Genomic DNA, 24,740 nt, shown 5'->3' on the forward strand with positions numbered 1-24,740 from the left:
TTAACAAACCCCCTCCTTACTAATTTAAATTTTTATGTTTGCATTTTATTTTAAAGGAAAAACTTTAGTATTAATGATTTCTTTCCTTTTTTTAAAACGGAGTAGTCTTTTTTCTCTCTCTCTCCCTCCCCTGTATTTTTTTTTCTCTATTTACCTTACATATTGGGTTTTTTTTTTTGTGGCTTTCTTTTTTTTTATGCATCCTTTTATACCTGAGACCTCTTAATTGGATTAAGGTATTGAAGAATCTGAAGAACTGTTTTTTTTTCTCCTTATTAATTTTTTACCTTTTACTTTTCTGCCTTTTTCAGGATTTAACAATTTTTTTCTTTTTTGTGTGTGTTTATGCTTTTTTCTACCATTTTTGAGTTTTTACTGCTATCTAGCCAATCAATGGGATTAAGGTATACAAGAACCTGAATTATTATTATTATTATTATTATTATTATTATTATTATTATTATTATTATTATTATTATTATTGCTACTATTTGGCTTCTTTTTTCCTACCATTTTTATTTGGAATTGCAATTGGTTATTTCACAAGTGGATTAAGGTCTAAAAGAACCTGAAGATTTTGAATTGTTTGAAATGAGTAGGAAACTAACATCCCCTGGTTCCTCAACTTCTACTTCTTCCTCTTCACCATCTGGAGGACAACGTTCAATACAGACAATGTTACAGCAAGAAAAGGAACAGGAAAAAGTGACCCTGCAGATGATTATGCAAGGAATTCAAAATATTCAAATAAGAACAGAGAATATTGAAAAGAGAACATTGAACATTGAACAAAGAACAGGGAAAACTGATGAAAAGGTGGAGAACATTCAACAAATGATGATGAAGTATGATGAGAGATTCCAAAAAAATGAAGAAGAAGATAAACAAAGAGATAAGAAGATTGGAGACACTGATAGCAGATTAACTGTGGTTGAACAAGATAAAAGTGGGATGCTGAGATGGGAGATGGACAGATCAGAATTTTATCTCAGATTCCAAAACATAGAGGAAGAAAAGGGACAAAACCTAGCTGAAATAATGATAGAAATTTTGGCTGAAGCTTTGGAAATAACTAAAGAGAAGATGATGGATGGAATAGATGAGGTTTATCGAGTCTTCACAAGATATGCAATGAGAAATAGCTTACCAAGAGAAGTTCACATCAGATTTACAAAGAAAGCCATTAAAACGCAAATATTGCAAGTGGCAAGAGAGAAAACATTGAAATATAAAGACAAGGAGATTGTGGTCCTGAAACAAGTATCCAGAAGAGTGAGAGAGAAGAGAAGAGAATACCGATTTCTGACCAAAATGCTACTTAAAAAAGAGGTGAATTATAGATGGCTGATTCTAGAAGGTTTAATGTTCACATGGCAAGAACAGAGACATAGAATTGACTCAGTTGAGAAAGCTGAATCATTTTACACAGAATTTTTTGGAGGGAAAGAGGAAGAGAAAGAAAAAGAAATCTCACTAATTGAATTCCAAGAGGACTGCCAAATGGTGACTGAAAAAGAAGAAGGTGCAGTAGGTGGAAAGGTGGAAGCTAAAGAACAATGTGAACCAAGATCTACGAGAGCTGCTAAACCTAACTACAAAATATAATCATGGAAGAGAAAAAACTGATTACAATTAATATAAATGGACTTAACTCAGCTGTTAAAAGAAGGAAAACTTTCCATAAATTAGAGAAATTAAAATTTGATATAATCTGCCTACAAGAAGTACATATCAAAAAGCAACATGAACAACTGTTGATACAGCCAAAATTAGGGAAAATATTTACTTCTTTGACACAATGCAAGAAAAGAGGAGTGGTTTTATACATTAAAGATATTATCCCAGCGAAATTGATCTATACTGATGACGATGGAAGAACACTAATGGTGGAAATAATGGACAATAATATGAAAACACTCCTGATTGCAATCTATGCCCCGAATGACAATCAAGAAGAATTTTATAAAAAATTACACATGAAAATAATTGAACTGGACTATGCTAATATAGTTATGATGGGAGATTTTAATGGAATTGTAGATAATAAACTGGACTATACAGCACAGAAAACAACAAAGCAAAACAGAAAGACTCTCCCTAAATCTTTTTTTAAAATGGTAGATGAAATAAAGATACATGGAGAGAAAGAAATGCTAAAGCTAAACAATACGCTTTCTACTCAAATAGACATTTATCATGGTCCAGAATAGATATGATATGGATGTCAACAGAATTGTTAGCTAATATTCAAGAAATAAATATTGAAACAAGTACTTGGGCAAATCACAATCCAATGACAATTAAATGGAAAGGACAAAGAAGAAGATCTAGATGGACATTAAATAATACTATATTAAAGGAAAAAGATTTCACACAGTGGATGGAGAAAGAACTGGCCTTCTTCTTTAGAGAAAACAAAAAAGAAGATACATCAATCCAGAATGTATGGGATACAATGAAGGCATATGCCAGAAGCTTGATAATAGACTATACAAGGAAAAGAAATACCATGAAAAGACTAGCCTCTAAGACATTAGAGGATGAGTATAAAGGACTTGAAAAAGAGCTACAGAAAATGCCACAGAAAAAAGACATTAAGTTAAAAATGGATATAATCAAAAATGGGTCTAATAGAAAAAGAAGAATTAGCACAGAAAATCAGAGGTGCTAAACAGAACTATTTTGAAGATGCAAATAAACCAGGTAGATGGTCAGCATATAAATTGAGAAAGGAGAAAGAATCAAGGAAAATATTGCAATTAATAGATGACCAAGGCCAAGTTTGCTATGGTAGTGAAGAGAAGAAGGAAATCATATGAGACTATAATGGGAAACTATACACACAAGAGAATATTGATGAGGAAAGAGTTAAACAGTATTTGCAGAATGCTAATTTACCCCAGATACCTAAAGAGATTGAAACAATGTTAGAAAGCAATATAACGATGATGGAGTTAACTGAAGCACTCAAGAAGCAAAATAATGGAAAGGCACCAGGTCCAGATGGACTTCCGGCAGAATTTTATAAAACACTACAAGAATCGTTGAACCTTCCATTGCTAGAGGTTATGAATGAAGTTATGTTAAAGAAGATACCTAAATCATGGTCAGCAGCTTGTCCCAAAAGAGGAGGCCGATCCATTATAAATTAAGAACTATAGACCAATTTCCTTACTAAATGCAGATTATAAAATTTTTGCTTCAATATTGGCAGAAAGACTTAAAAAATACTTAAACAATTTTATCCATCCTAATCAAAATGGATTTCTACCAAAGAGACAAATTAAATATAATATGAGAGTAATCTTGGACACTTTGGAATACTACGAGGCACACTCTGAAAAACAAATGGCTTTGATATTTTTAGATGCACAGAAGGCATCTAAACCTGTGTGAATTGAAATGTGAATTGGCGATTTATGTTATTACAACTGGAACAGATGGGCTTTCCTAAAAAATTTATTCAAGCAATAGAAGTTATATATCATAAGCAAACGGCAAAGGTAATGATAGAGGGAGAACTGACAGACTCTATTGATATAAGAAAAGGAACAAGACAAGGGTGCCCACTATCACCTCTGTTGTTTGTGTTAACCTTGGAAGTGCTAAACAGAAATATTAGAGAAGAAAAGGATATAAAAGGGATGAAAATTAAACAGGAAGAATTTAAGTTGCAAGCATTCGCGGATGATCTGGTTTTCATTTTAGAAGACCCACTAGAAACAGCATCAAAATTGATAGAAAAGATAGAGGCATATGGAAAAGTGGCTGGTTTGAAAATAAACAAAAATAAGACAAAGATCTTGACAAAGAATATGCTATCAAGACAAAAGGAAGAACTGGCAGATCTATTGAAAATTCAGGTAACGAATAAGATTAAGTACTTGGGGATACATTTGACAGCAAGATGCAGTACACTAAAAGAGAATAATTATATCAAACTTAAGCAGCAGATAGCGTTAGATTTGGCGAAATGGGAAAATTTACAACTGTCATTAATAGGGAGAATATCAACAATCAAGATGAATATACTACCCAGAATTTTATTTTTGTTCCAAACAATTCCAATTAGGCTTGAAAAAGATTACTTTGAAGATTTAAATAAAATCGTGTTGAAATATATATGGCAAGGAAAGAAAGCGAGAATAAAGCTAAAGCTTTTGCAAGATGCTAGAATAAGAGGAGGATTTGGTTTGCCTAATTGGGAGTTGTATTACCAAGCTACAAATTTGATGTGGGTTAAGGAATGGATAACATTAAGAAACACTAGACTGTTGACATTAGAAGGACATGATCTGTTGTTGGGGTGGCATGCTTTTCTATGGTATAAAGGAACTAAATCACAGGGGTATTTTAGAAGACATTATATACGGGAGTCTCTGTGGTTAAACTGGGAGAAGACTAAAAGACAATGTTATTTGAAAATTCCAGTCTGGCTATCAACTATTGAAGCATTTTCTTATCCTATAATATATAAAAAGGAACAAACAGTTAGATATGGTGAAATATTAAATGAAAAGGGTGAACTTAAATCTATACAAAAATTAGAGGAACAAGGTATAAAGATGAATGCACAAATACATTCAAGGTATGATAAAGACTCTAAAACAGAAGGTTTCTATGATAAACTGACTGATCTAGATAAGATTTTGACAGGTACTGATGAAAAGGTGATTAAAAAATTGTATAGATATTTATTAGAAATTAAACTAGAAGAACAAGTTAAAGAAACTATGATTGCTTGGGGGAAGAATTTTGGATATGGGATTGATCTAGAGAAATGGCAAAAATTGTGGTCTCAAAATTATAAAATGACAATGTCAACAGCATATAAAGAAAATTTGTATAAGATGTTTTACAGGTGGCATTTTCCAAGAATAGCAAGAATGTTCAAGAACAAATCGGAAAAATGTTGGAAATGTCATCAGACACCTGGCTCATATTACCACTCCCGTATGTGGTGGACTTGTGCGGATGCTAAAAAATATTGGACTAAAATCCACACGTGGTTGGAAAAAATGACAAAAAAGCATATAGATTTGAAACCAGAGATATTTTTATTGGGAATTTTACCTGAAATATATAGTAAAGAATTGAAATACCTGATTGTAAATGTATTAACAGCGGCTAGGATTGTATTTGCTAAAAATTGGAAAAATAAGAAAATACTATCACAGGAGGAAATGATTAAGAAAATATTGGAATGTGCTGAAATGAGTAGATTGACATTTGAAATCAGAGAACAAGATGATAAACTATTTTATAAAATCTGGGATCTATTCTATCAATGGTTAGAAAATAAAACATGGTAATGAAATATGTAGATTCTTAGAAAATAATAAATATATAAAAATGTATTCTTTTCTTATTATATCTACAAAATGATTGTAGGATAGATTTGAGATGATAAAATGAACTGTCACAAAACAATTTAAGTAAAATATGATTATTCGTAAAACATGAATGAATAAAACTATAGTCAAATGATTGATTAACAATGATATTAATGTATTTAGTACTTGATTGAAAATATGAGAATATATACAATGTAATTATAATTGAAGACTACGAAATGGAAGCACAAAACAATTTGTAAACCAACTGGCACACTGTATGTATGTGTATGTGTATATGTATGTATGTATGTATGTATGTATATATATATATATACCGTATATACTCGAGTATAAGTCGACCCGAATATAAGCCGAGGCACCTAATTTTACACAAAAAACTGGGAAAACTTATTGACTCGAGTATAAGCCGAGGGTGGGAAATGCAGCAGCTACTGGTAAATTTCAAAAGTAAAAATAATTAATTTGGGAAACGATCTCACTATCATGAAAGGTTTAATTGATTCACTAACCCAAAAGAAGAAGATGATGATGACAGCGGAGGCAGGAGTCACTCTCTTCCCCTCCCTCGGAGGCCCCTGAGTCAGGAGTCACTACCGCCGGCGCGGCCCCAGTCCCGCCGCCTCGGGAAGGGAAAGGCAAAGCGCTTTTGCCTTTCCCTTCCCGGCTGGGGCTGTTGGGAGTCGCTGCCGCCGGAGGCCGCGACTCCACACCATTTTTTTTCAGAGGGGATCTGACTCGAGTATAAGCCGAGGGGATTTTTTCAGCACAAAAATGGGCTGAAAAACTAGGCTTATACTGAGTATATACAGTATATATATATATATATATATATATATATATATATATATATATATATATATATATATATATATATGTATGTATGTATGTATGTATGTATGTATGTATGTATGTATGTATGGTGTTCGGTTGGTTGGGTATTTTCCCACGTCATTGTAGTTCTTGGAAAATTTTCTTTCGGAAAATACCCGAACCAAGCCGAACACCATACATGTAAGTACCTTAAAACTTAAGAAAACAAATATATATATATATATATATATATATATATATATATATATATATATATACATATACATATACATATACATATACATATACATATACAATCATATACATACATACATATATATATACATACATACATACATATATATATATATATATATGGAAAATGGCTTGATGTTTTTATGTTTTGTTTGTGTTCATCTTAAAAACCAATAAAAAAATTTTAAAAAAAGAAAAAAAAAGAAAATGTAGCTAGCCCCAGTGGTGCTCTTACATCCTTCAGTATGAACAACAACAACAACAACAGCAAATCACAGTGAAAGTGAACAAATACAAGGTCAGCTGAGCGTATTCACGGGTTGCATCTTCCATTAAAAGACAGACTCTGCTCTGCTGGCACTTACACTCATCTGCTGCTGGGTAATTCATCTTCTACAGGTGGCCAAATAAAAGTCCCTGCCAAGCAATTCATATAACAAATAGCCAAAGGAATAACATTTGGCAACTGCTACTCGAGGAAAGCTTAAAGTATTTGTAGACATGTCCGGGTATTCTTGTTTCTGCCTTGTTGGCATGTTTGTGCCAAATTCTTGAAAGAATAAAATTCAGAGACAGACTGGGACAGACCATTCTGCATAAAGGAAATATGCAAAGTTTCTTTTTCTGCACCCCAAACCCCCATACATGCAGAGATTGTCTATCTGTAAAGATGTGCCATAATTTGCTTTTTCCTTCTGTCAAGTTCTATAGAGTACTTATATATAAGTATATAAGTCTGTCTCCACAGAAAGTCTGCTTGGTGTAATGCTTAAGGCAGGCAGACTGGAGGCCAGGGGACTGGGAGTTCTAGTTCTGCCTTAGGCACAAAGCCAGCTGGGTGACCTTGGGCCAATCACTTTCTCTCAGCCCTAGGAAGGAGGCAATAGCAAACTACTCTAAAATCTTTGCCAAGAAAACTTCAGGGACTTGTCAGGCAGACTCTAACAATCAGACTTTCTTTGTTGCATACAAAGAATTTCGTTTTTGCATACAAAGAAAATCTATATAAGATGTTTTATCATTAGCATTTAGTGCCATCTAGGCTTGCAAAGATGTACCCCAATCTAAACCCAAACTGTTGGAAATGTAAACAACCGCAAGGTACCTTCTTCCATGTCTGGTGGCTATGCCCGGAAATTAAAAAAATATTGGACCAAAATACAAACATGGCTAAATGAAATTACCCACTGTAGGTTAGAGTTGAAGCCTGAATTGTTTCTCCTGGGAATTATTAAGGGCAAATACCCTAAAAAGATTAAATATTTGATTACACACATTATTACGGCAGCAAGAATTGCACTAGCACAAGCTTGGAAAATGTCTACCACACTGTTGAGGTAATTCCCCGTTAGGAGAATGAGCGCATACAGGGAGATGTAGTGAGAGTAATGTTGAATAATACACACACAGCACACAGATACACTGTACAGTAAATGTAGGTTTTTACTTCCAATAAACGTTTTAGCAAAGTTCAAGATAAGCATTCCAAGTCATTCACAGGTAAAGCAGTCAGTGTTCAGTTCAAGGATAATCCAAATATCAAAGTCCAGTATCAAAAACAGTTCAGTAACAGACTTACATCAACCATCAGTAACAGTCATTAGGAGGAACGGCAAAACTCTCCAACAGAAGTAACAGAGACTCACCGAGACTCAAACACACACTCCAGAAACACCAGAACAGGAACTAAACAACCCAGGTTTCTGGCTCCTTCTTATGGCCGTTTGATGAACCACACCCAATTACACTTTTAGCATTCCCTTGAAGAGACAGTATTAAAATGTCTATCCTGGTTTATATATTTTCCAACCCAACTATTAGGTGACTTACATTCCTAACACACACCGTCAGATGGTGTAATAATTCTTAAAATTTTTGAATGTGCAGAAATGGATACACTCACCATGGAATTGAATAAGAAAGAGGACTCGGAATACTATACAATTTGGAATAATTGGTACCAATGGATAGACAGCAAAATATGAAAGATATAGGTTAAAAGGGAAAAATATATCTTGTATACTTATATGACTAATGAGAACCTGTTAAAATGGATGGATATTTGGAATGCATAAGTACGACCAAGACTTTATACTATCTTTTTGTATTTTTCAGGTTTCTGCTCTGCAGAATTAGCTAATGCTTTAAATCTAGTGAGGTTTTAGGGAATACTTTTTGATTGCACTTGATTTTAGAATCCCACAATTTCCTTGTCTCTGGTATTAACCATTAAAGCAAGTATTGATAGTTACTAAGATTCCTGCAAAGATATCAAGATTCGGGTAATTTATAGAAAAGAATATTTGTAGCCCAGGGTTGAACTGTGGGGTCCTTGCTGCTCTCTGAGCTTGGTTGTTTTCTTGTGGATGTTTCACTACCAAACTAGATAACAACATCAGTGCTAGTTTGGCAATGAAACATCTGCAAGAAAACAACCAAGCTCAGGAAGCACCAAGGACCGCCACAATTTATACTCATTCTTATTAATAAACATTTAGATAACCACTGTGTTGGTAGTAAGATCTTTCTCTATACAAATGCTACTCTCTGGGTTTCAGGCAAATAAAATCTAATATCTTCCTATCCCCTCAAAGACCCCATTCCCTGCACAGGTCACCCAGTATGCATTGATGCTTCTTGATTTGTTAATGCCAAATTAGCATGTATCATTCAAAGCAATTATTCAATTATTTAGGAAAACATGTACTTGTAGATTGGAAGCCTAAATTATAGCATAGTTATGAATAATGCATAAATTATAGCAAATATTTAAATTAATCATTTAATTATTAATTATTGAATTAACTGTTAGCTAATGACTGCTGCATTTTTTAAAAAGCATCCTGTTGTTATTTTTTTTTTGTTATGCTTTTAGGATAATCAGTATGGGGGGAAAATGGCTTTCCTATTGTGGTAAGTTAGCACCCACCCCTCTCCTAGAAAAATGAAATATCCTAGAAATAGTAAAAAGGCAGAATATTTTTCCTAAAAAGAGTAGAAACTCAGAAGCAGAACCTCACCTCAGAAGCAGAAACTCAGCCCCCCCCCACGTTTGCTAATGGCCCATTATTCTGGCCTAGGCCAGCCTATTTTACATAACAAAAATTTCCAGGTAGAGCTATAGGAATTTCCCAAAGCCCTTTCATTATATCATCATCCAGCAAGGTTCAACGAAGCCTGGGACTCAGGACAGTCTGAGTTGCCCCTCTGTGGCCCCATGGGAATCTGACAACTAATCAGAATACAAGCTCAAATTCAAATCCCAACAGAGGGTATAAAACCCAGGCACACTCAGCATATCAGCCCTTCCTTCTTTTCCTTCATTTTGAAGCATATGATTGTTCTTTTCACGTCGGAGCTCCAAGCCATGTGGTCTTGTTCACCATTAAACCATCTTTCCAAACAGCCTCCATGTTTCCAGTGTCTTTTTCCCCACTTGGAACTGAACCCAGAAGGATAATTCTTCCAACACTTCTTAAGAAGATTCGATTAAAATTTCTGTAAAGGAGAATGCAATGAAAAAGAAGATATCCCAGCTGGACAACATCTCAAGGAGAAGTTTGCCTTGACTCTTGAATCTTCTCTAGATATAAAAGCGAAATACCACTCATGCATCATCACAAAATCTCCAGAACCGTAAAGCCTGCAAACTTGAAATTTGGGACGTATGTTCCTCTTGGCTTCTTGGTGCTCACTAAGAAAGGATTTTTCGAAATGACCACCAGAGCATTAGTATTTTGTATATTATTATTAACATGCTCTGATGCTAAGTTCTACTTCCCCTCTCCACCTGAAAAGAAATCTGTTCCAAATGCAAAACACCAGCAGATGAGAGGAGTTTTAGTTTCACAGAGGCAACCAGCTTTAGTACAGAACAGTTGAGATAAGCCACACCCAGCGTCCTTGCTGTCTCCTTCTTGCTCTCACAGTAAATGCTGTTTCACTTTCCAAACAGGACGCTAGCCAAATGAATACCGATGGATAGCTGGTAGACAGAGGCAGAGTCCCCCCCCCCTTATTTTCCTCCCCCCAAAACTAAGCCTGATCACATAGTTTTGTAGTGAAGCATGGGTATAGAGCTAGTATGTCATATTATGTACTTAGGATTGCAGCATCAACGAAAAAGTAGCTTACAGTATTTCAAAAGGGTTTGTTGCTTTTCCTTCAGCTATGGTATTTGCTGAAAAATGGAAAGTGGGGAGAAGATGTTACAGTTCTGTGTACTGTTTGCGGAGGAGTCATATGGTTTTACGTTTTAACTCAGAGAATTACTTTGGCTTCTCCTTAGCCTACTGCTATAAAAGATTGTGGTTTGGGAGTAGGTGGATAGTATGATCTCAGAAGCTCCTTGGGCAGGAAGGACCTGTATGTCCTAGAAAAGAGCAAACTGAGAAATGTTGGGGTCAGTGGGGGACTGTTAGAGCCATCAGCTATGAAGTCTGAGCTGAGCTGTGGTTTGGAAAAAGATCTTTTCTCACCTTTCGTCTTGTCATTTTGTTTGCTTAGGTTGCTGAGTCACCTGCTCAGATCACCCCTGTGGTTAGCATTATGCTTTCCTTTCTCTTTACTTGAGGCTTTGTTTTCATTCTCTTTATTCACTGAAACTGTTGATTTAACCAGTTTAGTCTCTTGATGGAGTCCGAGATTTGTTTTACTCATTTGAGGAGAATCTTTTCAGTTTTTCTCTCTGGAACAGTCAACGGCCTCCTGCTACAAAGGTTTGAGAGTAGGGCCAGAATCAACAGCTTGGAGTGACCAAAGGAGGCAAACTCCACAGGAAATCATTATCAGTTTCCTGAGGAGAAGAAACAAGATGGTGTAGAAGAGGAAGCTCGAGAAAGGAATTAAGAAACATGGCAGTGGCATCTGGAGATTAAGCTTGAAGACTAACAGTATGAAAATGTTCTAGGAAACTGTGAAGGGCATAGCATATTTGTTTCCCTGCCTGACATTCGCCTGAGCTACAACTAGGACAAGTTAAAATAACTCTGTTGGAAAGAACAGACAAGAAGATTCAGGGCAGCCTATATAGATGATAAAGAGGATGAAAGTTTTTTAGATGGCAGAAGAACATCAAAGCTAATGTCATTTTCTGTGCTGAAAGAAAAGAACAGGAATGGGAAAGAGTAGAATATATTTAGAACCACAGTTCAACTTCAAAAACACAATCTACATAAATACACTGAAATTCATTTTTAAACCAGACAGCAAAAATACTCAGATACAATATTTAATAATTCAAATGACTCATGTTTTCGGTTGGCAAATTATGGACAGGGAATGATATGCATTTCTTTAATCTGTGGCTGACTGGACCACAGTCACAAGATTCAGGCCTGCTAAAAGTAGTTGGGTGTGTGAATCGGTGACAAGTCTCATCAGGTTCTCATTTCCTTGTGGTCATCTGGTTTTGCTTCAGAACAAGCCACAATTGTCTATGATCCTGGTACTTGGGGAGCTATGGATTTATTTTAGTCATAGCTATGTTCAGGCTTTCTAATCTACAGTGTAATTATAATATTTCTCTTCGCTGTCAATCAGTCTCCCCCACAGAACTCCAGAGATTGGCGAGTGAACATCTGCAGCAGGAATCTCTCATATTTGGCTAGGTTCCATGTACAATTTGAACAATAAAGTTCCTGGTTTTACAATGTGTATGAAGTCTACATCATGAAGCCTACTATAAGTTCACCGCTCAATCTTATCTCTATGCTACTATCCCTTTCTCTTTGTTGCTCCATTAAATTGCCATCCACTTCCTCAGTCGAAGGTTCGCTATTCAACACTATGAATTTTTATTCAGTTTGCCTATTGCATTCTGTTTCTAAATTTCAGGATTAGAAAGGAATTGGAATTCCTGGTTAGAACTAGAGAAAGTAACAATACTGAAATGTATTGAAGGATAGCCAAGCCAAGTAGCCCGTATATAGCTAAAGTGGTAAAGGCCAAAATGCTGTCCAAAATATTAATATATAAGTTCCAAATGCCTGGTACTTAAAAGACATGCTGACCCACAATTGACCAGTCATTGGCTGCATGTTTTCATGACTTTTGTTCACATCTCAAAGAAATGCACATTGAAATTCCAAAGGTACCCATTTTTATACACATTCCAATTTCACTGAGAACAGAATGAAACAGCAGACACATAAAGGACTAAAACACATACACCTCTGACCCTTTCTTTTCCACTGGATCCATCAAAATGAAAAAAAAAACATGGCTCAAAGAAGAAGCAAAATTATTATTTTATGTATTCCTTTAAGTTTCAGATACCACTTCCCTTTCTTGCTCTATCGTCAAGGGAGCAGGCTAAATTCTTCCCCCCATCTAAGTTAACCCAATTGTTAGCCAAGTGCAATACAGTCCAATCCTCTTCTTTTTTAAAGTCCCACTCAGAATACCATCCTGAGAATAAAAGGCTTATTTTCTGTCACCCTGAAACAGAAAACACACAATCAATTGAACATAGTTTCAAAAAAAGGAAAATTCCCAAACTTTTTGCCTTTGAGATGAACGTCGTTCCTAATGTTTATCCGAATACAACTAAGCATTTTGTTTTGACAATAGCACAGTATGGAAGTGGTTGGCCATTTACCTTTTTAAAGGATCTGATTGTGATTTCCCAGCTTTGTTATTCACTGAGAGCTTGCATTCTAAGCTATTGGCTGAACCTGCTTCATTTATTAGTCTAGATAAGCAATAGCAATAGCACTTATATACCGCTTCGCAGTGCCTTTACAGCCCTCTCTAAGCGGTTTACAGAGTCAGCCTATCGCCCCCAACAATCTGGGTCCTCATTTTACCAACCTCAGAAGGATGGAAGGCTGAGTCAAACTTGAGCTTGGTGAGATTAGAACTGCCACATTGCAGTCAGCTGGCAGTCAGCAGAAGTAGCCTGCAGTACTGCACTCTAACCACTGCACCACCATGGCTCATAAGGTCAATGTCAGGCTGCCATCTGCCCAGTCATTGTCTAAAACCAGTGAAAAGTTAACTAGCCGGCCCTATCCATTACATGCATGACCCCACAACCTTGCATTGTGCCAGACCGCTGCAGCCCTTGCCTCCTCCCCCAAAACTAAAAATGGCCCCTGAAGATCAATTGATATGCCAATACTTCAGCAGTCTGCTGAAATCGTTACTTTGCAACTGCAGGACCCAACAGTTGTCTGCTGTCCTCACCAAGAGTCACCTTTCCCCATCCTGACTTACAGTGGTGAAGTTGTGGGGGCCACAGCGCTCACCCTGAAAGTGGCAGGAGAGCAGCATTTCCTCGAGCTGGTGGCCCAGCCGGTCCAGCAAACGCTGTGTGGATTGCTCCTGTGGTGGCAAGGGGGGCAGATAATGGGAGAAGTCCAGCAGGTTGCCCAACCAGAGCCACTGGGGGTCCCACAGGAGAGTCTGCACAGCAGGCGCTGGCTGCAAGTTTTTGTTGAGGAGACCAAGCCAGTAGCCACCGAGGTGGAGATCCGCTCGACTCATGCGACGTAGCAGCACCAGGTTGTTGTTGCAGAGGGTGACAGCGGGAAAGGTCAGGTTGGGGGAGTAGAGGATATGCAGCTTGGTGTGAACAGGCCAAGAAAGCAGATAATGGATGCGGTTGGATGACCAGGTCAACAGCAAGGCCATGGATGCCAGGATAGCCATCAGCCAAAAGGCTCGGTGTGGGCAGGACTGGTGCACTGAGAAGACCTGGTGAAGTCCGTGGAACTTGATTTGCTTCAGGGAAAAGCGAGGTGCGTCTACAACACAGCCACTCCTGCTGTTTTCCATATTAGCAATCGGAGAGATGGAGAAGCCAGCCTGGGTTGAAGGATGTATCTCTTTAACAAGCTGTATTCTCCTCATCATCTGAGCTCAGATTCTGCTGCTTTCTTATCTCTCTATCTCAGTGGCTTTGGCTGGTACTGCAAAGAGGTGGGGAGGCTGTGAGAGCTGGCTGAAGGATCAGTAGCCTCTCCCAGTTACAAAGAGACTGTGTGTTGAGGAGAGCGTCAAGCTCGAAGAGCCACCTAGAGCATGCCAGAGCCAAGACAGGCAGGAGGGAAGCAGGCAATAAAAGGAGATTGCGGGGAGGGGGAGAAAAGGGGAGGGGAAGAAAGAGAGAGGAAGAGGAGAAATGGGGGTGTACGGAGATGATTCAGAGGCATTAGCTTGGTTAAGAGAAGGAAGACTTAGCTGAATAATAGAGGAAAGAACAGAAAGGAAAGCGGTGTTGGCTGAAAGAAAGGAGGGAGAGAGACAGAAAAATAGCACACAGAGAAAAGTGGCACGTGGTTATTTAGAAAGAAGTGGTGCTTGACAGACAGCAAAAGCAAACTCAAGTGAACTTCGGCACCTATGCAGTCAATTCAGCTGATTGAAAGCATATGTTAAAACCACCAACAATTGTCCTTTATCCAGCATCTAGGAGCTATTTGATTCTCCCTCCTGCAGTTGCCTTGCACTAGCCACTCTCTCCATGGGGCTCTTTTGGATGAGATTTCCTGAAAAGGGACGCAAATGTTTTATTTGGATTTGCTTCTTTCTGGGCAAGCACATAGCCCTACGCCTCTTATTTTAAGACAAAAGAGACTCATCTACATTTTGTGTAGATGAGGGAGGAAGAGGAGGTGAGTGGCTGATTACAGTCCCTAGCACGGGAATACAGAATAACGTAAAATTGCGCAATTGGTTTTAGACAAGAAGTAGTCCCTGGCCCTGGACAAAAGGAGATAGACATTTTTACCTCCAGGAATTAAAATTTGTACTCTGTTTTGAGCATGGATCAACCAAGGAGATACTTGGGCTCCTTGGGACATGTACCAAAGATACCAGCAGTCGAAGCAGATGGGGAAAAGTTTCAATACAAATACTCCTTATATTAATACCATCCTCTCCCAGGAAGAGGAATGTTTGCAATATTGATTATTTGGGCATACCCGAAAGTTTAGTGGTAAAGACAAATGGGTGTTGGAAACTGTCTGAATAAGGGTAAATATACACGTCCCGGGATCCTGCAACAGTCTGAATAAGATATTCACTGAAATTCGAAGCAAGACCAGGGGACAAGTTCTTACCAGGCCTCCCACCTTAAAGAGCAAAGAGAAACAACAAGGCATGAAGGAAACAATGGACCATGTACAGAAAATTAGTAATGACAGAAAGGCACCAAATCAGGAAACACAATCTAGCCTGTGCTTTATTCTTTGTATATAGTGCTGAAGAAGAATGGATCTATGCAGAATCTTCAAGCTTCTTAAACAAGTTCATCAGACACTGGGTGTTCAGGATGGCGACCACGAGGCCCGTCATACCAGGCATCCAGAAAACCTCCATAGATCTGTTGGGTGCATATCTCTTATCAGATGAGCACACCGCAAACTCCTCAGATCCAAAGTTGGACAGGAGCAGCAGCAGTTTGACACTCTTCCCTTTGGTGTAACTTCAGCACTCTGTGTTTACTCAAAAGATTGCAAGTCTGATAGTCCACTTAGGGTGTCCATCTTTCTGCTTATCTGGATTATCTGCTTATAAAGTGTTTTTCAGGGGAAGAACAAAGGACAGCATAAGAATGGATATTCCAATCCTGAGAAATCACAGGTTAAAATGAACTCTGGAAAAAAAAAAACCTCCTTCCCTCCAGGCAAATGCTGCACTCTGTATCTACAGAGAAGAGGCCTAAGACAACGCATAATGTAAGACAAAATCAAGAGGACTTCAGAAGGAGGCAGAATGCCTGATGAAGGGGGCAGGACATCTGACCTACATATCGGCAAACTACGTAAAAGGGGTCTCTGAACACAATCATGGACTGATTAAGCTGCCAGTGTTTCTTGAAAGGGGAATAAATACTGCTCGCAGAAATATTTCAAAGGATATCGTATAATAGCCCCCCTCAACTAACCTGTTTGCGACAACAGGTAACAGGCCAATGATCCTTATAGTAAATTCAAGCACTGATGAGGAGCGAGTGTTGGCTGGCTGGCACCTAGTTTTACATGTTATCTTGTTTTTCAGAGGCAATGTATTGGAGAGTTCCCTATGTTTCATATGCCTTATATATCTTGTGCAGAATAATTTATTTTGCATGAAAACATATACCTCCTGCAGAATAATTTACTTTGCATGAATAATAAAACTAGGTGTGTTGAGAAGCATCCACAGCATTTATGCTGGCAAACCAGGCCCAGAGTGGTGAGTATGCATGTTTTACAGGCCTACATCAGCTATTGTTAACCTTCGAAGGAGATGCTGATGTCAGGGACAGTTTGTGATATGCCAGATGGAAGCAAGAGAATCTGCACTGTGGGGAGGGGAAATGGAGGCTGCTTTCACAGAAGCATATACAGTGCTGAATGAATCACAGGCCTGGTTCAGGGTGGCCACGTGCCATTTTTAGAGGACAAACTCCTATTTAAAGCTGTGTGCCTGGAAGAGTCCACATTGACGAAAAGAACACACAGAGAGAAACATACAAAGCAGGAAGGGCCCCTGCAAGATGCTTTATTGATTGCTTTTAGGTGGGCAGCAGACTGAGCAAGAACACAGAATCCAAATTTCTCCAGCTTCCCGTGGAGTAAGGGGAGTGTGGAGGAAGAAAAAGGACACAATTCTGAAGCTTTTGTAGTTTGTGTCTTTCCTATCACAACCAGTATTTGCAGTACGATTCTATGCACCTCTAATTTTTAGGAATGGGTTCCTATTGAACATTGTGGCACTTACTTCCAGGTAAACAGAAGAGAACTATTTTTAAATTTGGAGCCCAAGCTTTATTTTTGCACTTTTTGCATTGCAATACTTTGATTTTCCTGTTTTGCAATCTTACCACCAATTCTCTTTTTCTATGTACATCAAATGTACACAAATGTACAAATTTTTGCACATGCTCAAATACATTAGTTAAGTCCCAGCAGCAGCATTCACACATCATATTAAGCCCAGCAAGGTTTAACCTTGGTTAGTTTTTCTACGGCTTAATATTTTGTAAAGAATCCAGCCAGTTTGATTACTTTATAGCTTGGTACATTGGGCAAACCCAGAAAAATGAATCAATTCATTCATGTTGGACTTTGAAAGAAAATAACGCTTAAAGTCTTTGAGGAAACATAGCCATTTACAAAAGCTTATAGTATAATAAATCAATTAGAGACTTTTAAGACACCCCAGGACTCTATTACTGTTTTTGTTACAGAGTAATGCCATTTAGCCTTCACTTTGAGAATTGCTACCATAAATCTAGGGACCGCCTTGGGATCAAGAGGGTATGCAGTCTGAGCCCAGGATGGGGATTGTGAATGGAAAAGATGCAGCCAATACTTTAAAAAAATATTACAAAAGCAATAATTTCCCCTGCTGAAAGTAATGCTTTTATTTGCAGAAGCAGTGAGTTTTCACATTACTCTTCTTACACACTATTATTTCTTGAGCTCTAATATAGGTCTCTCTCTCTAATTACACTTTCAATCCTACTGAACTCTAGAGAATTTCTCAGTAAACATACGTAAAATTTACTATTAATCATTACAGATATTACCTGTTCAACAACAATACAATACAAAATATGATCTAAAATGTCATAGCCTTAAAGATACAGAAAGAATCTGGAAGGCACCAGATTACCTACCGTGTTTCTCATATAACAAGGCCAGGTCTTATTTTTTGAGCCCCCAAAAAATGGCTAGGCCGTCTTTTTGGGGGTGACTTAATTCCCCCCCACTTGCATCTTCGGGCGGGCGGCGACGGCTTGGATGTTGACCTCGGCGTTGGTGGGGCACTTCATATCAGGGTCAATGCAGGCAGCACCATATCCGGGTGTGCAACAAAAGTACTTCCTAAGGGCAAGCCCCACCCACCATTCCCCCCCATTTCTCATGTTTTAATATAGGCCTTAATTTGGGGGGAGGGGCTTAATTTCATTTCATGCCTATAAAACATGCTGGGACTTCCTATTGGGGGAGGCCATATTGTTGGAGAAACAGGGTACTTAGATGCACACAGAATAACTGCCCCCCCCACCTCATCCTGCATTATTTAAGGCTACAAAATCCTAACTTCAACATTTTACAAGTAGGCATTTTTTTTTCTCGATTGGCAGCAATTGGGCTATCCTAGTGGCAGGAGCAATCTTGTATTTTTCTTTCTTTCCTGAACTATTCTTGATTGAGCTAGGACCCCTGCCAGCATACAAAATACCCTTGTGAAGAATCCCACTTATTGTCCCACCTTAAAACCTTTAAGATTCACAATTCATTAAACATAATTATATAACAAAAGTTATGCAGGGTCCCAATGAGTCACAGTGGGACAGATCTCAGTGACCAAGAATGCATGTGCAAAGTCAACATTCCTGTGTGTAATGTATTTCTTCTCCGTCTCTTTTTACTTTTCAACGGGGGCTCCCTCATGTGGCACCCCTGTGCGATGAACTGGTTGTAGCAGCCCTGACTGAGCCAAGATTCAACACTTCAGTAAGTGCCATTGAATCCGATCCAGGATTCTTGATAAGAGTTTAAGTAAAAGGGATTCTAGCAATGATTCAAGCCAGAGGCTATGCAGAAAAATATGCCTGACCTGCCCTAAACTTCCTAAATTCTAGTATTTCAGATTGGCAGCCCACCACCTCTTTCCATACTAGCGCCAGGAGCAGAGGATGATCGCTTACTTCCTGCCACAACAAGCCTTGTCTGCTGATTTTGCAAAGGAGACTGCTGCTGTTAAGGTCCTCAGGGAGTCTTCCACCCCTTTCCGTTGGCAGATCCTATGTGATTAGAGAGACCACAAAGCAAACTTCTCTTTGCTGAGTCTGACTACAGTTGTTTATCCACTGATAATGGACAGCAACTTGTCAAGGACGTGGCGAAATAGCGCTGAGCTCAATAAAATGAAACTTTAAAGGTCAACATATCCTTGAATTCTGATGAAGGCATATAGGCACTTTTCTTGGTCATGCTATAGTTTAGCACTGCTCCCCCAACTTCCCAGTGTAGTCTGGATGCATTAATATATGGTGGAAAATATTAACGGGGAGAATTCTTTGGCACATACTCAGGGGTTGGATTCCACCAGTATAACAACTGGTTCGGTGATCGCACGCTCTGCATTTAAAAAAGGGCAAGCCCATACTTACCTTCAACTGCAGCCTCTGTGAAGAAAACAGCTGAGGCACGGCAAACCATTCTGCCGTGTGAATCAGCTGTGCTCTAAACAAAGGCATAAAGCACAGTAAAAGAGCAAGGGCAGGCAGGCGGGCTCACTTCCTCATCGCAGAAAACTGGTTCAGAGCGAGCCGAACATGGGAACAAGGGGTTTGCCCGATCTGGTCTGAACCGGTAGAATTCCACCATGCACATGTTCCATCATAGTGCCAAAATTATGGGGAGAGAGGAAGGTAGGATTTTAATGAAATGTATGAGCTCTGTCCTCTGATTATCTGGGGATAAATTAAATCAGATCATGTTTGTTTTACACACACACACACACACACACAGTATTTGCATTAGATTGCATATAGAACTGTAACAATTTATTGTTCTAATAACATACAATACTCTCTTTTTTCTGCTGCATTTTTCACTATTTTGAAGCATTTATCTTTTTTGTTGATAATGCATGTCTTTCTATGTTTTGTTCCTTCTGTCTTTTTATGTTATTTTTTTAAAAAGCAATAACAATTATTTTAAATAAACAATGTAAGTGCGAAAATACAGAGTTTTCCTTATGATGGTACAGTGAATCTTTCATCATTTTGGCATTTTTAGGAATAGGTGCCTTTGGCTCCCTCTACTGTACCCTGAGTAAATATATGTATTTCCTCTGGTGTGACTAGAATCAAGTTTGTTGTGAGAGAAGAGAGTGATGAATGCTGCCAAGGCCACCCTGCTTCCGGTTTCCCCCAGGGCTGTCTCCAGGGGTGAAATTTAACCACATCACACTTTTGTTTTATATGTCCTGTGCTGTGCCTCTAAACCCATTGATTTATAATGCAATGTTTCCCTGTCCACCCGAAAGAGGGTACTTCTCTGCTTGGCACTCCTTTGGGTTTAATAGCACTATTAATAGCTTCTTCAGCTGTGACTGGATGGTGGGGAATGGATGGGGAATTCCATTCCTCACTGTCCAGTCACAGCTGAAGAAACTTCTTGGATGAGAAGCAAAACTTCTTCAAAGAAAAACCAGAAAGTTCACTTGCCTCTTGAAAAAAGCATCTTTGAGATAGTTAAGGAGGTATTTGCGCTCTTATTAACTCCAGCCATTGCACTGAAGTGGACCAATAAAGTAAAGTCTTCCTTCATGTTCAGGTTGTACAGGGGTCTTCAAACATGACAGCTTTAAGACTTGTGGACTTCAACTCCCAGAATTCCTCCTCCAGTCATGTTAGCTAAGGAATTCTGGGAGTTGAAGTCCACAGGTCTTAAACTTGCCAAGTTTGAAGACCCTTGTATATACAACAATCTGCCAACTTTCATGCCATCATATAGACCAGGGCTGTCAAACTCCTGGCCCACAGGCTGGATGTGTCATGCACTGGCCATACCCACGCCCGATTTAGCGAAGGGGGAAAAAAAGTCCCAACATGTCATGTGATGCCGCCATGACAATGTGAGTTTGACACCCCTGATATAAACTGATTCTTCCTTATCTTTCTTTTCTAATCTCTGTCTGTCTGTCACTTCTTGGCTACCTAATTTCGAAATCTCTTTGTGCCTGTCATTTTTATTACCTGTTTTATGTTAACATTTTGTAATAGTTTTTACTGTTTGCCTTCCTGCCCACAAAATTTTGTTTTCCTATTGTGGTACATTACCATTACACACTACTGCAGAACTACTAGCCATTAGGGCTAAATTGGACCTAGAGGAATGTGCAAAGGGGAATAATTCCACCAGGAACTAATGAGCCCTTAGATACTCTGTCTCTGTCAGGCTCAAAGGGAGAAGTGATGGAATATTTTTCTTACATGTTTACATTATGTTTAAATTAAGTAATTCCTTTGTATAACAGCTGCTTCTCCATTAGAAGCAATACTGACACTAACATGAAGCATATCAGTGTAAAGGAAGATATATATATCTTATGCTTAAAAAAACAAATCTGTTTTAGCTCTAGATAAAAGAGATATTTATTTAGCTATAAATAAAGATGCATCTGTTCTATCTGTAAATTAAGGAAGTCTTTGTAATAATGCCGTGCCATTGATATAGTTTGGCTGAATTTCTAAACTTCAAAATCATACAGAAAAGGAAAGAAAAAGAAGTGCTATGCAGCCGTCTACCTGGAAGCAACTTGATAACTTTGGGTGAATAATTATCTTTTGACTTTCCACCAATCATCTAGTGTGTTTTATTGGACTTCCAGCTTGGCAAGGACTGTAGGAAAAGATGTTGTGACAGAACTTATGATGTGCAAGCCAAACCATTATGGTTGCTTAGCATGTTTTGCGATTTAGCTCAAGTAACAACTTCAGAAATTACCAATCCATTTCCAGGCCCCATTCAAAATGTTTCCTGTAGTCTATGTAGAGCCTACATAACCTAGATTAGGACGTTTTGTTATAAATTCAGTACAATTAAATTCTACTGGTTTTATGACTGGATTCATTTACTGCGATAAACCGGGTATGTTTTACTATGATTTATGAACCATGGCTAAACTTAATGACTGGGTACATGTATAACTCAATGTCTGGGATTCCCAATGTGGTAACAGTGGAAATTTTCCTGGTCTCCCACCAAACCTGCTCTCCATTTTATTTTTTAAATGTTAAAATATTATTTTAATTGTAAACAACATTCAAAAGGAAGGGACGTACTACAAAATGGAAATACTTGCTACTAGAGTAATTTTGTTTCCACAAATATCCTAAATCTTTAGTAGACCCTCATGATATTTTTAGAAAATAAACATGGGCAGTGACTGCGGCTGAAGTGATTTGCTTCATTCATGTAAATATGTTCAGAATAAGGCAAAGGTAATTTGAAGTTTGACAATGCATCCTCAGAGGTAGAACAGAGCAAGTGACAGGAAGCTGTACTAGCTTGACTTGTAGTAGCAGGGGTGTCAAACTAGTGGCCTGCAAGCCGGATGCGTCACGCACAGGCCACGCCCACCCTAGTTCCGCATAAGGGGAAAAAGTCACAATATGTCATGTGATGGCGTGACACCCGTGTAGTAAACTAGTACTTCAGTTACTCCCACTATGGAAAGATAGTCCTGACCAGCTGTTAAAATGACAGTGTCCAGAAAAGGTGTGGTGTGTGTGTGTTGTACCTTTGTGTCAGTCCTGAGGCTGGGAACTGCTCGGATAGGTCCTTGTAGTTTTCTTGACAAATTTTGGAAGTGGCTTGCCCCTTGCCTTTGTCCTAGAGCTGACACAAGACCATTGAAAAAATAGAGTCTCCCTTACATACTAATAAAGAAAGGTTTACCCCAAAAGTTCATACACTAATTTACATGTAATTGGGTACATTTAAAGATGATTACATTGATGTAAATAAAAATAGAAAAATATCTCACACTGGGAAGCCAGATGAGTAATGAGACTGATTAGATTATGGTTCAAGTGCTTTCTGCTGATCAATAGCCTCAACTATCCTCCTTGCACTCTCTTCTTGTAACTTTTTCCCTCTGGATGCTTTAAAGAGCATCAACAAACAGAACACTATCCAGTGATAGCTCTGCAGAGAGGTCATTGTGCTGCATTATGGCTCTGAAAGCTTACAAAGTGATTAAGGAAAATGTGTTTTGGACCATGCTCATGTGTTTAGTTTACAGGCATCTGCATGAGTCTGAGGGGGGAAAAAAGGGGTGGTGGTGGTTTGATTTAAAAGTCACATTAACAACAGGCTTTTTTAATGAGCCGATCAATACAATTGTTCAGATTCATGTGGAAGCTTGGAACAAAAAGATGCTGTAATAAACAGGCAAGAGTGCTTCTACAAATCTGCAAACACTCCTTGAGTTGAAGATGTAGAACATTATTCCACTTAGAACAGGTCAAAGGACAAGAGCACTGCTTAATCAAAATTTCTACTTACTGTTTGTAGGTAAACATGCACTCTTCCTTAGCTTAAAAAAACCAAAAAAAAAACACAACCCATACCTTGTGCTGAGTTCGTTAGGTGTTGCTGCCACCTACTGATCAGAGATTTTATATTATTTATTTTACTATTTCTGGATAAAGTAAAGAAAACCACAGTGGATAAAGTAAAGAAAACCGCAGGGTATAAGAATGTAGTTGGGGTAACAATTGACCTTTTACATAAACTTTTATCTTTACTTGGGAAAAATTCTTTTCAAGGACATATCCCCCCACACAAGACTTAATTCAGGTGGCAGGATCAGTGTACGAAAAACTGAATGAAGATGTTTATTCTTATTATAATAGAATTATATAATAAGAATTGAAATAAATTGGGGAAATGAAAGAAGCAGATGAACTTAACTAACTGGTTAGTTTTCTAAAGCAGGGGTCCTCAACCTTTTGCTCACCACGGATGTCCTTAAAATACCTTTTGTGGCCACGGACCAGTCAAGGACCCCCAAGACTTAACTCAAGACTTAAATCATAACATTTCTTCAAGCCTTCCTGGACCACCTGTGACAACATTGCACTCCCCCCCCCCCCCAAGGATCCAGTCACCCTTGGTTGAGAACCACTGTTCTAAAGAGTTTAATTTGATTTTTCCCATTCTGGATGCTGCCTTTTTTTAAAAAAAGCTAAAGGTGCACTTAAATTCAAAGTACCTAATTTGGCAAGATGACATTTTTCATTTTAGACTGAAACAATCCTTATGAATCTTGTTTAGCCTGGCATTCCTGAGAATTACAGCCTCAGTAAATCATAAGAATACCAGGTGGAAGAAAATTGGCTTGTGCTTGTGCAGACACTTGTGTGCATATGTGGATAGCAGCTACCTGTGGCATTAAGCAAACAACAAAATTCTTGCTCAGTGAAATTAACATCCTGACTTCTACAGTGCTCAACCAAAAGTTCCTGATTGATTCTAGATTTTACATTTAAAACATCAGGAACATTTTGTGGGCCACTCTAGGCATCAAGATGCTACATTAAATACACTGCTCAAAAAATAAAGGGAACACTTAAACAACACAATGTAACTCCAAGTCAATCACACTTCTGTGAAATCAAACTGTCCAATTAGGTAGCAACACTGATTGACAATCAATTTCACATGCTGTTGTGCAAATGGAATAGACAACAGGTGGAAAGCATAGGCAGTTAGTAAGACATCCCCAATAAAGGAATGGTTCTGCAGGTGGTGACCACAGACCACTTCTCAGTTCCTATGTTTTCTGGGTGATGGTTTGGTCACT

The 24,740-nt window shown here is 38.3% G+C and overlaps 1 protein-coding gene across 5 annotated transcripts in view; it reads right to left on the reverse strand.

Annotated features, from left to right (window-relative positions):
• ASIC1 (acid sensing ion channel subunit 1) overlaps window positions 1-24,740 on the reverse strand; it is a 226,899-nt gene that overhangs the window by 20,687 nt on the left and 181,472 nt on the right. The window contains exons 1-2 of one of the 5 annotated variants that reach the window (XM_087953981.1): window positions 19,069-19,239; window positions 13,638-14,911 (exon numbers count right to left, since the gene is read on the reverse strand). The exons of 3 other annotated variants lie outside the window; for them this stretch is intronic. In XM_087953981.1, coding sequence (XP_087810107.1) covers window positions 13,638-14,276 — 639 coding nt within the window. In that variant the 5' untranslated portion in view covers window positions 14,277-14,911; window positions 19,069-19,239. Of the gene's footprint in view, window positions 1-13,637; window positions 14,912-19,068; window positions 19,240-24,740 lie in introns of those variants that run through there. One more of the 5 variants, XM_087953982.1, reaches the window with a different exon arrangement.

Source organism: Notechis scutatus, chromosome 2 (genome assembly GCF_049901735.1).
Source record: "Notechis scutatus isolate UNSWTSFEM ecotype Mainland chromosome 2, rNotScu1.2, whole genome shotgun sequence".
Classification (NCBI taxonomy): domain Eukaryota; kingdom Metazoa; phylum Chordata; class Lepidosauria; order Squamata; family Elapidae; genus Notechis; species Notechis scutatus.